Here is a 17478-nt window from a genome sequence, read left to right as displayed (position 1 = left end):
CCATACAGCAACATGGAGGAAAGTATTGAGATATTACCAACTTTTGTCCAAACTTGAGTGTACAAAAAGGCATTAAAGATTTGAGATTTAACAACAACAACAAAAAAAAGTTTAGTTACACTGTGTAAATAATATCTCAAATAAGCATACCTTGTCATATATATTTTTTGTAGAAGAAAATATGATGCACATCATCTATACTGAAGATTGAGTGGGAACTGAGTAGTGTAGGGTCTGCTTCAGTGACACATTATAACATGGCGTAACAGACCAATGTCTATACTGTATGTGAGTAATGGAGATCTTCTAAATGCTAGAAAATAGTTTAAGAATTTAATGAATATAGAGGAAAAAATACACACATATGTTTTATGAGCAAATTTGCTCATGAAACATATATATATATAAATATATATATAAATAGAGTCATGGAACCAAAATGGTTATATGAGTATCTATATTTGAACAGTACTTGTTTTCAAGAATGTATAAGTCTATATTCTATTATTTTTATATCCATTTGTTGCTTTATACTGTAGCAATGCAGAATCTTACACAAAGTAGAGAAATATAACATCTGTCTGAGGTTTTCAGCTGTGTACAAAAACAAAAGAGAATGGTGCACCAAAATGGCTGTCACTGTACTGTATATCTCACTGTCTATTTCACACAGGCTCTCAGAGAAGGAGACAGCAAACTAGTTTTTATAGCAATGTTTTGGTGTGAATAGCAAATGTGATTTTTGAATTATATGTGGGCCATCATCTTATCACACTGCTCATTTGTTCTTTAGGGGGACAGTGATTTAGCTCCTCGCTGGTTTATTGTTTGATTTATTTTGGTCAATCACCGGGCTGGCTTCTGCAGTCAACACATTCATCTTTTCAAATATGCTTTGGCATGAAAGAATGGTGAGAATCTTTTTTTTTCCCTACTATGGTGCTCCTTTGCAATCTGTATCACAGCAGAGCACAGAAATATAAATGTATAGTCATCTAATTTACAAACTGTGCAGTTAGAAATGTTTTACAGCGTATATTTACAGTATGTATGTAACAGACACAGTGCTTCATGATGCTGCTTCGAGCTGACATAAGGGGATCCAAATGTTTGATTTTGGTTTGTTTTCGGTTGTAAACTAAAGCACGTGCAAGTTAATGCGATGAACGTTCTCTTGCCTTTCGCTTAAAAGTGGAGGTTGAGCATTGCAGCAGCTGCTAAAAGTTACTCCTGACCTTGGTGACATTCAATTCAGTGCTGTACATTGCCAAAAACACATCATATACATTCTGACAACTGGTGCTATTTAATAACATCTGTGGTGCTTTTTTTAAGTTAGTTATTTCCTTGCTTCAGACAAAATGTAGCTACACAATCCTGTACTGTACTGTAGGTTGCTGTTTGGCCAGTAAAGTCATCATTTGACCCGGTTTGGTCACATGTTTCAGACGGTTTTCTTTGACTGCTGTTGTTTCAGGGAATACACAGATCAGATAGGACTTACATTTTGAGTGGCAAATTTTAAAGCAAGGAAATTTAATAGGACATTAATTTGAAAACATGTGTCATAATGATTTTCTTGGGATTGAGTTTACAATTGTCTTGTTCTTTTTGGGTTGAACTTCACAGTGCTTCAAAGTCTAAAATGTATTGGTGGTTGCAAATAGTATGCACACATTGTGTTTGGTGCTGAGTGATCAGATATTATTATATTATATTCACCACGACCTTTGATACGGTATTCATCTTAGACATTTAAATTCTTCTATAGTCTTTCTATAAGGTTGAGTAAACATACTAACTCCCCCTGCAGGTACCCTTGCATAGTAGGGAGTAAAATGAAGACTTCCACCTACCTTCAGGTCAATAGGACTGATTTTTTATGGAACCAAACTACTCCCAAACCCATGGAGGTTCTTGTGTGTAAGGGACCTGTGGTGTTACTATGTTTGCAGACCAGAGAAAGCATCTAGATATTGTCTCATAAAGATTCTGTCTTAAATTAGTTTTAAAAAAAAAATATTTGCTGCAAACACTCAACTCAACTTTTTGGAGCCTCTACACATGAAAACTATGTACAAGCTACATGAAGCTGATTATCCCTTTTCTTTTTCTTTTTTTTTTTTTAATCACAAAATGCAATACAAGTGGAAGAAGAACAAAGTGAACTCATCGTCTCCTCTTAATTGTTCGGTCTTCCTGAGATGTGTAGAACCGGCTTGAGTTACAGATTTCATTTTTCAAGGGTTTTTGTTACTACAACCTTCTGGAAAACAACAAACATGTGTTCACTGTTAGTTACAGGCGTAGACAACTCAGTACCTCAAAATGTCTCTTCATGGAAATCTTTACTCCAAATATGTAATTATTACGTTTTTTGTTGTTTTTTTTGTGTGTTTTTTTTTATGTTGACCATCTCTGAGAAGTCAGTACTCATGATGCTTTTTATATTTGTTGGCACAATCTCAAACAAGAATGTATGGCTATTGTAATTCCTGCTCACCCCCCACTCTTCCTAAAAATTGAAGCTTTTAAAGCAAAAGTAAATTGAACTGTCGGTTTTTTGTATTTCAGATGTCTTGGTATGCTTGTTGTAGTTGTATATTCATAATGGTGTATATTACATCAGTTTTTATTTATTAAAATGTTTAAATTTTCTAAGATGACTTTTCGTGTTACTGAGTAAAGTGGTCTTCGTCATTTCATCTTAAAATGATGTCACTAAATTATTCCGAAGTTTATATGGTATACAGTATGGATCCTAAAATCTTTGGTTTCCCATGATGCACTGGTCACTCAATAACATTATTACACCTTTAACAGAGAGTGAAATGAACAGAAAAGGCCCTGATGTCCACATGTATCTCTCCTGTCCTTTGGCAATCGATGTGATCCAGCTTTAGAAGTCTGAAGTTGAATCTCATCTCTCTGTACCTCTGGGTGTGTTACCTGAGTTACCTTTGTGGATCAGTAGCACATCATGTAAGTTCAAATTTGTTCAAGTACAATTAGTACTGTAGATGAATCAGAGGTTCCAGGTGGAGCTAAAGCGTCTCAGCATTTGGAACAGACAAATCCTCATTCTGCAGGTATGTTGTTATTAAGTGTTAATAATTGTGGCTGGAAACTAGCTTGCTAAGTCAGAGGGAAAGTCACTTTATAAAGCTTGGATATTCATGTTCGCATTGGGTTTTTAGGACCCAATGTGATGATTAATAGACATCTACATGGTGCAGGCTGTCTGAGCTGAAACTATGCTGCCACACTTTACAGCGAATGACCACACATTTCTGTTAAAGATAAAATATGCAGTATGTTCTGTTATCAATAAGTAAACAAAAACAACATTCTCAACATTTTGGCCTGTCAGAGAGGTGTAACCAAAAATATGAATTAGCTTTTCAACTTCCAGGACTCCAGTATTGTGCATCCTTACTGGCATACGTAATAAATCAGAGCCATCATAAAGTCATGAGCATGTAACAGTAAAAAAATCCACACATTTTTACTGTTACATGCAGTAAAAAAGTGTTGTAAAGACCTATCACTGTTTCTAACTTTGACGTCAGTTATAATAATACCCTAGTATCGTTGCTTTACTCTGTAGCAATGCTTGTAGGTACAGTGTTACTATGTATATTGTTCAGTGACGATCTCCAACTGCGGACAGGGGGCTCCTTCTCTCGCGAGATCTGTGGTTGCTTAGCAACCGACGACAACACTCCTATTGATAAAATTAACACCACGGCTACGCCACCTGTGTGGATTAACTATTAACTGTTGACTTTTCAGTTTATATAATGGAGGTAAGTACTGTTCCTAAGACTCTGGTCTCAAAAGGTTCACACGGCAGTTTAACGTTATGTTAAACTGAACATTATACATTTAAAATAACGACGGTTACTGTCACTGTCAATACAGCTGTTGAAAATTGGCAAATCTGACGTCTATTAGCCCGCGTGACAGTGGACTGTTAAATTAGCATGTTTGCTAATGTTGATTTAATGCCAGTCTGCTATTTGTATTGACTTTAACCTGCTGTTAAAGAATCAAATATTCATTTATTATTCATAACAGGGGGTTAAAAGTTAAGTCGTTTCAGGTGTGATAACTTAGCATAAGGCTGCAAGTGTAATGTGTTATGTACAGTATGTGTGTCACTGTCTCTCCCAGACAAATTTTCTCTTGCTCCCTGTGGCTCTGCTGTTCTTCCAGGAGACAGGACCAGGAGGAGAGGACTCCTTTGAGTCTTTGGAGGAGTTCCAGATGGTGCTCAGTGAGCTGGTTGGGGACAAGAGCATGGACAAGATCCGGGTGGAGTACGAAAAGCTCATCCATGCACTGAAGAAGTCCAGAGACAATGAGAAGAGACTGATGTCCAAATGCAGGGAGCTGAATGCAGAGATTGTGTCCACCTCAACTAAAGTCACAGCTGCCCTGAAACTCTCCCAAGAAGATGAGACAACAATAGCCTCACTAAAGAGGGTACAAGGCCAGAACATGAGAGGCTACAGTATAATGTAGCATGTCTTATTTATCACCTGTTTGATTATGGCTCAGCTCTGACATGATTCCAGATATGGAGCTTATGTTATATATGGACTGTGTAAAGTTAAAGGATGTATGTATGTATCAGTTAATGGAGCATGCAAAGTTTGCTATAGAAAGTATTTTAGTGATGTTTTATCTCAGATTATGTTAATTCAACGAGGTTTTCTCTGCCTACACTGTAGGAGCTGGATAAAGCTTGGAAAATGGTCGATGCTGCTCATGATAAAGAGAAGAGGGACAAAGAGACCATCAGGAATTTAAAAGAAGAAGTCACCAACCTAACAGAAACTGCAGAACAACAAACCGGCTTCTCTGTGAACCAAGAGCAGAGGTGAACCAACTGTCCTCTTTCCCATGATCTTAATAACCTACTGTGTGGATATTGTGGGTAAAATGAGTGGAACCAACTGGTTTCTGTTTTTTCAGTGATCTACTAAAAATGAATGAAGAGCTGACAAAGGAGAGAGATCATCTGCTGCAAACTGCAGAGGGTCTGAGAGAAAAACTAAACAAGGCCATTGCAACCCAGCAGGAGATAGAGGCTCAAAGACAGAGTGCCTTAGAGAATATCTCTCAGGTAAGTATGGAAATTCTCATTGACAGAAAACTGGCAACAGAAAACCACATCAGTGAGTCTGCAGCTGGCTTTATGTCTCTACTTTCATGAGAGATTGTGCCTGCAGCTATGCATTAAACTGAGTATATAATTTAAAGTAAATTTTCATTTGAGTACAATGTTCAAGTGGACTCAGTTCTTGTGGACAGCCCTGATGCTAACATGTGCATAGCTCCAGAGAAGCTCCAGTGAAGATCTGCTCAGATTAAATGAAATTCAGTCCAGCTCTGATGCCTACTTGCTGCCTGTCGGTGTGTCTAAATGTAGCTCCAGCAGGAGCTCCAGGTACAGCAGAATGAGATTTCTCGGGAGATGAGGCTGAAGGAGAAGCTGGACAAGGAGGTGAAGCAGCTGCACACTGACATGGAGGCCAAGATGGGGGACATCAAAGCTCTGAATCTGCAGGGACAAAGGGCCAAAGAGGAGCAGCAGAGACTGGAGCAGCAGCTGAAAGAGCTAAAGGTGAACAGTGGACTGGGATGCATGCTCTTTATAATGTACTAATTGGGAAACCATATACAATATAGAAACTGAATACACCTACTCCTAAGGTGGGCAAAGCATAACAACAACAAACATTAAACATAAAACATAAAACTAACTTACTAAATTTACCATAGTAAGGTGTTTGGTCAGCACACAGCTCTAAAAAGCTTCACCTATTTTATTATTTAGGATGGTTAATAATAACTTTATAAAACCAATGTATATGTAATTGTGAGGTTAATAACATACAGTTGCTATACTACAGTATGCAATAAACAGTTTCTTCCTACACCTCAACCCCACCCCCGACTATGACAGATCCTGAATGAGCGAACCACCAAGGAGCTGGAGCAGATGCAGGTGAAGAACACCAAGCTGCAGCAGGAGTGTGAGCAGCTCTCATCCGTCAAAGAACATCTGTCCTTGGAAAATCAGCAAAACGCAAATGAGCTCAAGGTAAACATTTGTCCACCGACACACACAAACACACCTGAGCAACGCAGACACTTCTGCCTCCCTGACGGGTTGTGTGTTTGTTTGCAATGTTTGTGAGTGCCTGTGTGATTTTGAATGTGAATGGGAAAGAGAGAGTGGTGCTGTGCTGTGTACCTTATTTAATGAAAAGGTCACAGTTCTATTTATTTTTGTTTTTTAAGGCAAGAGAGAATAAGATTTGGCATTTTCCTCTAATCTACAGTAGGGGAATGGTGCCTGATTACAGATAATGTGATTCCTGTTAAACCACAAGGGGGCGCTGCTCTGAGATGTAATGAGCAGGTCTGAATCAGGTCCACTGTTTTGAACTGTATTCAAAGCAAAGTCAGCAAAAAGAGAGAAAGGGGGTATTGTTTTTGTCTTGGGTACTTTGGAGCAGTTATCTGAGTGTTGTGGTCAGAGAGGCAGACCAAATGTATTTAGAGTTATTTCCCTCCGTGCACAGTCTCATATGTTATCCCCTCTCCTTTCTCCGCCCTGTTACTCCTGTGTTATGCTGCCAGATGAGAGAGGAGGAGGTGGCTCAGATGCGTCAGGAGATTGCCAAACAAACAAAGATGAGAGAAGCCATCCAGAAGAAGTTCCACCAGATGGAGGATCAGAAAGCTGATGTGGACGTGCAGAGGGAGACGCTGAAAGCTCAGATAGCTGGTCTGGAGAAAGGTAACAGAGCTTGCCTTGTGTATCGCTGACACGCACACATGCATACTGACATAGATGATGACCATCTGGGCTCCCAGTCTGTGTCTCCCTCACTGCTATGAGCTTATCAGTCTCACACTAAAATGACTGGCTTCTGAGGATGAAAACTAAACTTTCATCCCTAATTAATAAAAGTACAAGGCATGATGATCACATAGACAATTAGCCAATAATAAATTAAAAAAAAAAAAACCTTGCAGCTGCAATACTTCAAGAATATATTGATTTTTTCTGAGGCATTTCTTCACAGAAATATGGACAGTAACCAAATATACATACAATATAAGCATGTGAGTATTGTTTTAATACAGTCTTAATTAATATAAACCTGTTATATATCATCCATGCTCTATAAATCTGTTAATTTCAATATACCACATAATATTGATGGACTGTATTGCATCATGCTGTAAATAGCACTGCAGATCATTTCTCCTACCCACCTCCCACAACCATAGCCAAGATGCTTCAAGCAACAAGATTCATTCACAAGCCAGTCTAAATACATCTAAATACACATATGTATGCATGCACCGATACACTCAACATATCAGAGTCTGTCTCAATGGAAACTGTGGAAATAGACCTGAAATAGAAGCTGCTGAAAATCCAGTTCCCTAAACATTATCATCAGGGTGGAAGTTGGGATGTAGGAGCTAAAAATGCACTGTTACATAAGCAGAGGCCACAGGGTGATGATAGAGTCCTGGAGCTATCAGCTCAGCTATCAGCAGCAGCGTTATGTGGTAACTGAGAGGAGAACAACAAATGGCCGTTTCCAATCACAGACACACTGTAAACACTGACACAGAGATGCCTTTCTCAGATTGTCTTTTTCCTTCATATTTATTCTCTACGTCTCTTACTTTAGCTCTTTCTTCTACCATTTTCTTTCTCTTACATTTATAGTTCACAGCTAGTCTCAGATATTTGTATGTCCTTGTATGTACTTCATTCTGGTCTATATTGCGTGTTACTCAAGCTTCATTAAAGACTTCAGATCTGGTAAATGACTTGGCACGCTCACTGAAGAGAATTAGTCAATATAACATAATCTAACACAACTGGCTTTGACCATCAAGATAAACTGCCTCTGTCTCTGTCCCCACAGATCTTGAATCGTCCCAAAAGCAAGTTGAAACAGACAAGAAAGCCATAGATGAGCTGATCCGAGAGAGAGACATCTTAAATAAGGCAAGCGCTGCACCTTAACCCACAGGGTATTCATGCTGTATCCTAATCCTCTTCAGCACACATTTCTCATTTGTGCAAAATAAATGTGGTGTAAACTACAGTTCCTGATTCTCGGGGTCAGTTAGTTAATGCTTTTCCATACACATTCAAAACCAGAATTAACATTTATTTCCTCATGTTCCACAACTTATGGTTGCGCTTGTTTCCTCGTCAACAGAACATGATCAAAGCTGCACAGTCGACTGAGAAACAGCAGAACCTTGTGAAGCTCCTGGAGCAGGACAAGAAGACTCTGGAACACGAGATCAGTGGATACCGCCAGGAGGCCCAGAAGCAACGCAAGATCATCCAGCAGCTGGAGAAAGAACGTGACCGCTACATCAATGAGACCAGCGGCCTCATGCAGAAGGCAGGTTATGCAGGAGAGTTAGTCTAATGGATTCTGTTATTTGAATTCATTTAGACATTGCTGGAAAACCTGCCTTCGACCTTGGCCTGTCTTAAGTGGAAGTGTTCTCTTTTCCACAGGTGCAACAAAAAATGAATGACGTCGAAGTAAGAGAGATGGAGATATTTGATTGGAGGAAGAAAGTCACCGAGGCAGAGTGCAAACTCAAACAGCAAGAGAACCTGCTGGAGTCTGTTGTGTCTGAAAGGAACCTCTACAGCAAAAACCTCATCGAGGCTCAGGTAAGAGTGACGTGTTCCTGTCAGCCACAGATGATCAGTCAGGTAGTGAGGAGTCAGTTTGATAGTGAGTCATGCTGACAGTATGCATTAAAAGTTTGGATTAAGTTTATGCTTTTTTTTTTATTAATTTCTGTAGTTTCTTGTGTTTGAAAAGCATGTCTCCCTCTGCTTCAGGAAGAGATTGCAGAGATCAAGAGGAAGATGAAGACCATGAACAACCAGGTCACCCGGCTGAGGGATGAGATCACTGGGAAGGAGCTGGCCCTCGCCAAAGATCAGCAGGAGTACAAGCACCTAGAGAAGGATAACGAGTCCCTCAAGGTAATGTAGTCTGTCTCAGGGGGTCTCAGGGGGTTTGGTTCTGAGATCCTCACCATCATTTGGATCGTTAATATTTATTCAGCCTGGGCTAGTGGTAAAACCCTAAAAGGCAGCCACTCAGAGTGGTTTGACACTTTTTATGCCTACCTTCCATGTACATTACCAGTATCTGTTATGACTAATTTATATGCATGTGTACCCATGTCTGTGTCCTGCTGCAGGGGGAGCTGCAGCTGCTTAAACTGCAGCTAGAAGAAACAAAGCAGCGTGTGGACAGTCAAAAAGCAGAACAGCAAAAACTGCAGAAGATCATAGCTGATGCTGATGCTGAGCAGATCCAACAGAAGAAACAACTGGAACAGGTAAAGAAGGAGAAGGAGGTGGACATGAAGAGGTAGAGACAAAGACAGAGACTATTGTCTGATTATTTGTTGGTGAAACTTCTCTCCAGGTGACCAGGGAGCGGGACAGCCTGGGAAAGCAGCTGCTACACCGCAATGACGAGCGTGCCCTGCTGTATGAGAAGATCAGGATCCAGCAATCAATCCTGAGCAAAGGCGACTTCCACTACAACCAGCGGATGGAAGACATCCGTCTGCTCAAGCTGGAGATCAAGAGGCTCCGGCGCAAGAAGAGCATCCTGGACAAGACTGTTCCCAACACTGAGGACCTGAGGTAAAAAAAGAGGAAAGAGAAGAATTTAGAGTAGACGAGGAGAGGCAGGACACGAGCACTGAGCACAGAGAGCAGGATGGAGAATGAAGAATGACTTGACCTACAAAGTGTGGGATTTAGAATAGAAGTACACAAAGAGAGAAGAAGGAAAGTGGAGTCAGATCCAGGTAAGAGGTACAAATAACCTCCTTTGAACCTCTAGCTTCCAAAATCATAGTGAACTCTATTCTATTAAAACTAAAAAATATTTCTGCAGGAAAGCCTCCTTACAGATTGCAGTCAGACTGTATCCACTCCATTCATTACCTTAGATAGTTACAGATTGTGTGTAGCTGTATGTAAGAGCTGCAGGAATCACCACTGAGCTGCTGTGTTGCAGGCGGGAGCTGTTCCACCTGCAGAGGGAGCTGCTCAAAGAAAGGACGAGAAACAGCGTCCTCGAGGAGCAGCTGAAGCCCATCAATATTCACCGCTGGAGACGACTGGAGGTGAAGGACGTGTTAAGGAGTGTCTGTGTGGTTTAGCCTAAAGCTTCATTCTTATATGGGTTTATGTAAAGGACCCCTCAAACTCTTTAAGCAGAGTAAACCTTGTTATTCAAAGAGGAAAAGGTCAGGCCGTTAACATCTTGTAACTGACTCGACCCTGCAGGGCAGTGACCCCGGCAAATATGAACTCATCCAGAAGATTCAGTCCTTACAGAAACGACTCATTGCCAAGACCGAAAAGCTCGAGGAACACGAACTCCTGCTGCAGGTAAACACATGACACTGCCTCCTCAATGTGTTCACACAAGCACACACACTCTTTGGATTAATAATTCTTATCCTCATGACGGAGTGATGTGGATCTGACCCCAGGACACTGATAATGAATGTGTTCAAATCAGCGTGACCACTGTTACTGGCACTGTTTGATTTTTCCACAAATCTAGTGTTGAATGGAGACACAGCAGGAACATGTACATATATGCTGTGGTACCTTTTCCTTTCTCACTATATTAATAGAGATGTTTTAATTTACACAGCATGTAAACTCACACACTCATTCTCTTGTTCTCAACGACCCTCTCTCTCATCTATAAATTGTCCTTTCTTCCTGTTTCTCCACCAAGGAGAAGGAGAAGCTGTATGTGGAGCTGAAGCACATTCTGGCCCGGCAGCCTGGTCCAGAGGCAGCTGAGCAGCTCCAGCAGTGTCAGTGGATCATGAGAGAGAGAACCAAAAAGCTCAAGGTCCACAGTTTCTCATTTTATGTTTCCCTGCTTCATGTTGTTGTTCCACTCCTTGGTGTTTTCTTATTTTTTATATTTGACTCCATCAGATTCTGGTTTTCCAAAGTCAACTACAGTGGCAACAAAAATGTGAACCCTTTGGAATGACCTGGTTTTCTGCATCAATTTGTCATTAAATGTGATCTGATCTTCATCAAAGTCACAAGTACTGATGAACACAATCTGCTTAAGCTAATAACCAGAAGTAGAGCTGAAAGTAAACGAACCCTGGGATTAATAACTAGCTGAATCTCCTTTGTGGCTGTGGATCAGACCAGCTCACTGCTCAGGAGAGACTTTATATCATTCTTCCCACAGAGGTACTTCTCTCTGAGCTCGTTCCACAGCCTCTCTGTTGGGTTAAAGTCTGAGCTCTGACTCCAAAAGGTGGATTTTCTTTGTGAAGTTATTCTGTAGTAGATTTACTTTGATGTTTACACTGAAAAAAATGTTAAATTGAATTTACTCAATTTTAATGTTGAAAGTGGTTGCACGCAATACATTCATCTAAATCCAGACATATTTTTTAAGTTGGCTGTACTAGTAATTTCAAATAAATTATAGAAGCACTTTCTGCACAAAAATTCTGAGTATTTGTTACTCTGATTTCCTTAGTAATTCTAACTAAACCCATGTTTAATTTACTTAAATTCATTATGTAATTCATATATTGTGGTTACATAATTTGTTATTGTGCCTTAAATTAAATTGTTTTATTCTACATATGTAAAATATTTGAATTCAATTCACAGTTTTATTTAAAACAATCAAAATGCATATGTAGATGTGGGGGTGGCCGAGAAACCCGGTATACAACAATGAGTTGTGGCAGTCTGGAGCAATTCCCAATTCCATTTTATTTGACAAAATTAGAGTCTTGTTCAAAAACTCCACAGTAAAAATGCACATTGAACCAACCAGAAAGATAAAAGTAAGCAAAAAGGGGGGAAAAATTCTCAAGAGCTCTTCTCAAGAAGAATCAAAATAATTAAATTGTTTTATGCTACTGTGACAGGGAGACCCCGTGCACTAAAGTAAGGCACATGTGCTACACGTGTGCCTTACATGTGCTCTTTCTCAGGTAGATTTTATCCGAATGTTGATCCTGGTGTGAAGTGCTGGTGGTGATGTGTGTGGTATGAACATTTGGAGGAGGGGGTGAAGGAGAGAAGTCACTCTGTGATCGTGTATTTGATTTATTGAATTTAAATTGTGTTGACCTGTCTCCTTTGTTGCACTTCTTCCTCTGTCAGACCAGGAGCAGCCAAACCTGAGCTGGAGCGGTCCATTTGGTTAAATAGGGGGGTTCACAGGGGAAGAAACCAAGTGTGGTAGAGTGGGAGGGGTGTTTTGTCTTTTGTGGTGAAATGACCTGTATAAGTATCTTGTTTAAAAAGAAATATGTGTTTTTAAAGTAAGTTTAACTGAACTTCTATCTGATAATATGTTATTTAGTATTGGGATTATTGTAAGTGGGCTGGAAGAGATAATTGATATTGATTTCTTGGTGCAGTCCACCAGTATAAAAGTGAGGAGGCTGTGGTGGCCGGAGCCTAAAGGAGAGAAGCACAGCTCCTGAACACAGCTCCAGATTATAGCTCCTGCCATGGGCCCAAACTTTAAGGGTATAACCAGAAAGGCAGTTTAGAGCCAATTCTTTTGTTCTGTATTATTTTGATTCTTCTTGAGAAGAGCTCTTGAGAATTTTTTCCCCCCTTTTTTCTTACTTTTATCTTTCTGGTTGGCCCAATGTGCATTTTTTACTGTGGAGCTTTTGAACAAGACTCCATTTTATTTTGTCAAATAAAATGGAATTGGGAATTGCTCCAGACTGCCACAACTCATTGTTGTATACCGGGTTTCTCAGCCACCCCCACATCTACATATGCATTTTGATTGTTTTAAATAAAATTGTGAATTGAATTCAAATATTTTACATATGTAGAATAAAACTATTTAATTTAAAACACAATAACAAATTAGCTAACCACAATATATGAATTACATAATGAATTTAAGTAAATTAAACATGGGCTTAGTTAGAATTACTAAGGAAATCAGAGTAACAAATACTCAGAATTTTTGTGCTGAAACTGCTTACATAATTTAATTGAAATTACGCAAAAATATTAAGTACAGCCAACTTTAAAAATATGTCTGGATTTAGATGAATGTTTTGTGTGCAACCACTTTCAACATTAAAATTGAGTCAATTCAACGAAACATTTTTTTCAGTGTAGGGTCATTTTCCTGCTGCGTCACCCAACTTCTGCTTCAGCTGGTGACAGCCACCCTGACATTACCCTGTAAGATACCTTGATAAACTTCACTTCACTTCCCTTCATGCCCCCTCAATGATGCTGATCTGTCCAGGCTCAGAGGCAAATTCATCTCTGAACTGTTTAACTATACATATGTTTTTTTTCTTCCTGATTTCACAGATGTTGATAGCAGAGCTGAGAATGCTTGACTCAAAGATGAATGAGTACAAAAGTGAAAATCAAAGATTGGCCAATGAGCTCGCAAACACCAAGAAGAAGTACCTCAGTCAGAAGAAGCTCCACAGGTGAGGCTAGTCTGCTGGTTTGTTTTCCCTTTTCTCTCTGCTGTAACACTGAGTGGTAGTGATGGGTCCATATATATATATATTATATGCAGGGGGCACATGATAGTTGTGTTCACTGTGATGACATGGTGCTATGTCTGTCCCCTAGTGAGCAGAGGACTAAGACCAAAGTGGAACAGCTGGAACCACTGCCTCAGCTGAGCAGCAAACCTCACTTCACTGGAGGAGGTTTCAGGATCGACAACCCTGTGAGAAGATGATGGCCATTGCTGGAGAATGTTTTATAATGAATCTATTTAACACCTTTTAAATCATTTGAAATGAAAACTATCTATAACCACATATCACCATCAACCATGACCTCTCTGAAACAAATACAATATAGTTTTGGGGAAAAAAAACCTTGAGGACCTGATTGTGTCCTTATCATGTTCGATCCAGCTTTAAAAAATATAAAAAATTACAGTCTGTTGTCTCTCATTGTGTTCTGAAATCAGTTATTCATCCTGAGTAAACACCTGCTGCTCTAGATCACAACCATATGTGGTAAAGAACAGATTTCTTTTTACTTTTATTACTTTTTATTAGGTGCAGATACTAACATTTGACACACTGCATCTTCAACACTACAAACTGAGTATAAATAGCCCTCTGGACTATATGATGGGTTCTAAATGGGGGTCAGGGAGGCTCATCCATCCATCTTTGATGTGAAATGCAAAAGACACTTAAAAGAAGCTTTGTAGTGTTGGAAGGGACTTTTTTAAACAGTGGTGTGCTGCTGTGCATTTCAACACGTGGTACTGTACAAATACTTATATATCTACAGTAAATACAAACGTAACAAATACAGACAGATCTGACCAATATCCAGAAATAGATATTTTTTTCAAATGCAAGGAGTCACCAAGCAAAGCCAGGCAGGAAAAATGACTTATAACACCACAAATGATCAGTTTCATTCACAGATCATTCTGCAGAAAAAAAAAATAGGTTTATTATCCTCAGTCAAGACAATTGGATCTACAGGTAGAACAGGTCATAGCCTGTTATTGTAATTATCCAGTGTGATGTGCTGTACATTGTTGTCAATTCTCCAGTTTGCTCAGGGTTCTATGAACACAGCACTAGAACAGATCTGACTGGGTTTTGTCAGTTCTACATTTGACCGTTCAAATATTTATCCCAGACCACTAAGTAGTTTAAATATTCAGTTTCTTTACTTTTAATGTGGCACAGTCAGTGAATTTAAAAGGAAAATAAATAAATAAATAGTACTGATCCCTCATACTTAAGCTTTTCCACAGAGTTCTCACCATTGTAGTGTTAAATATATTACATAACCCAACTGTGATATTCTATCAGTTATCACACCTGTGCACAGCAGTGCCCTGTTCACTGACCAGTCTGCCTGCTTACTGAGTAAAGAACAAGTTTTGCGCTGCAGTTTCCTTCTGGGCTCTATTATTCATACATCATGCTGTATTTGACTCATAAGTCTCTAAAGATGTCCAAAGGCTGAAGCTTACGTGTATTAATCCAGGACACTCTACTATAAAGAGAGGACTGTCTCTGCTGTTGTCCTTTGTTCAAACCTCAGCTTTAAATATTTGGTTAGACAGTGTTATGGACATTTAAAAACCGTCTAATGATAGACCTGTTGTAAATCTCGAAGACTCGCGTCAGGTGAAAATGTGAGCGTCTGAATGCAAATACGAATGCGCCAGAACGAGGAGGTGATTGGAGGACCACACCAGATGCGGCTGCTGATTGGCTGCTGGCGCGGCCGTGCTAATAAGGAGCAGTAATGTTTTTATGATTCGTCCGGCCACATGAATGTTTGAATGCTTGTGGCCCTGATCTTCTCATGGCTTCGCTGTTCTTAGGAGCTGGTGGAGGTGCGTTTTTTTTTTTTTTTTTGTTGATAGTTTTGTTTGTTATTTGTACAAACACTGAATCAAATACCTGTTTGCTTACATTTGGAAAGCACTTTGTAAATAGTCGATAGTTATAAACAACCAGTAAGCTGTTCATGTTGGGTGTGGGAGCTGAACAAGGCTAGTTATTCCTTATTTTGTAAACTAATATTCTTTTTTTTAATTAATGAAACCTAGATAAGTAGAAGTTAAAGGGAGGCAGCAGCTCTCTGACTTAGTGAAGGACTTTACGATCATTATGGAAATAATGAGTCTATCTGCAGAGTGTTGTGAAGGAATTTAGAAAGATCTGTAGCAGACACAATTAGCAGTGTATGTATTTTCTTTCTTTCCTTTTCTTTTTTTCCCTCCATCAGCGGAAGAAAAAAGTGACATGTCCGACATCATGTCCCTGTAATCACCACTAGATGTCAGCAAAGTACAGACTGACAAGGCAGGACAAAAACAGTGTGCACCTACTGACACACATGGATGTAAATACTAGTTTCATATTTACATTTTATATTTTTGTTGCATGCTAAAGTTTATCTAAAATATTCAGCCACAATAAAGGATGTAATGTACTGTAAACTCAAACTGAGTGAATCTCAGGAGACCATCAGCTGCAGTGTGAGTGTGTGTTCTTTAATCTGTTTACTTCCTCTCTTTTTGCCATCCTTTGTCAGGTTAAGACACAGCGACAAATGCACATGAATCTAGGTCAGTGTCACTCCTGTAACACTGTGGCCTCAGAACGGAATAAAGGGATTTTTGTGTCTCAGCTGAGGTTCACAGTAAAGTAAAGTAAAGCCAGAGCTGCTGTTCTCTTCTAATCCTTACAAAATGTGGGATTTACAAGCAGGGAACACCTTTCTTGAAGGCTTAATTCAGAATCCCAGCTACTGTTCCAGTGTTTTGGGCAACACAGCAGAAGCTTGTTAGCAGGTTGAAGGTATGCTAATCAGATAATGAAGTGTTTGAGTGGAATGACACCTGAACTCACACCTAATCTGTTTCCATCCAAATTACAACCAGTTGTTATAAACCACCCATGTTATATTGCTGGATGTGGATACTGGTTAGATATTGTGACAATGACTCACCACAGCCAATTTAAATAATAATATGTAACACGTTAATAACCAAATTGTCACTGCAGATATTAGGAGGAATGTGCAGCTGCCATCTCTGGTGTGTATACAGTAGTTGAAAATGAAATTTATCTCCTTCTTATTCCCCCTGTTGCTTGTGGAGTAATTCCTTTGCCAGTGCAATTACAGCATAACCATGGCAACCAGCGTCTATGCAATGCTGGGCTGTGTGAGCGACGTTGCTGTAGTAATGGGAGGCCTCTGACAGGCCAGATCTCCTTTCTTCCTTTTCTCCCCTTTCTCTTGTTGTGCGAGTGAGGGAGAAGCAGCTGCTCACAGAGACCAGTGAAGTTGGTGTGTGTTGGCTGATTTGGCCATGATGCTTCCAAGATGTGTTTCACACTGATGATGAAATGTCTGTACACACACACACGGCATGCACTGCATATTGTGTGTTCAGACACACAGTGCACGCTTGTGTGTGTGTGTGTGTGTGGTCTTCGATATGTAGGCGTAGTAAGTACAGGATTTTGGATTTTGGATTTTATTTTTCATAGTGTGTAACTGCAGGCACTGCTCCTCCTGTGCACTGACGTCTTCAGTCCGCAGCAGTCTGTCTTTGCCTGCTTGTATCTGCTTGCCAATTTCTAAAATGACCTATTTTGGGAAGACAAATCATTTTTTCACTGATCATTTTCAGTCATGTGTTAATCACCAGCTTGGAGTGTACACAAATCATAGAGGCTTTATTAGGAGCTCAACTCTAAAACAAAAGTGGCAGAAAGTTGATTTTTTTTTTTTTTTTTTAAATCTTAGTATGAACTCTCAACAAGGAAGTGATGAATGACATATACCATAAATAGCTTATGATTTATAAAGCCTGCAGTGAGAATGTTCACAGA

At 39.5% G+C, this 17478-nt stretch overlaps 1 protein-coding gene across 1 annotated transcript; it reads left to right on the top strand.

The window, feature by feature from the left end:
* Positions 1-3800: 3800 nt before the first annotated feature.
* On the top strand, positions 3801-13829 carry cfap58 (cilia and flagella associated protein 58). The gene is made up of 18 exons (XM_041051986.1): positions 3801-3806; positions 4216-4485; positions 4734-4882; positions 4978-5128; positions 5435-5629; positions 5972-6109; positions 6652-6811; positions 7962-8044; positions 8262-8453; positions 8573-8734; positions 8909-9055; positions 9277-9417; positions 9507-9730; positions 10110-10218; positions 10382-10486; positions 10845-10964; positions 13445-13569; positions 13718-13829. The coding sequence occupies exons 1-18, from the start codon at positions 3801-3803 to the stop codon at positions 13827-13829; spliced, it is 2589 nt and encodes an 862-aa protein (XP_040907920.1).
* Positions 13830-17478: the final 3649 nt, after the last annotated feature.

The sequence above is a fragment of the Toxotes jaculatrix genome, chromosome 12 (assembly GCF_017976425.1).
Source record: "Toxotes jaculatrix isolate fToxJac2 chromosome 12, fToxJac2.pri, whole genome shotgun sequence".
Taxonomy (NCBI): Eukaryota; Metazoa; Chordata; class Actinopteri; family Toxotidae; genus Toxotes; species Toxotes jaculatrix.
This window is presented reverse-complemented; position numbering and strand designations above follow the sequence as displayed.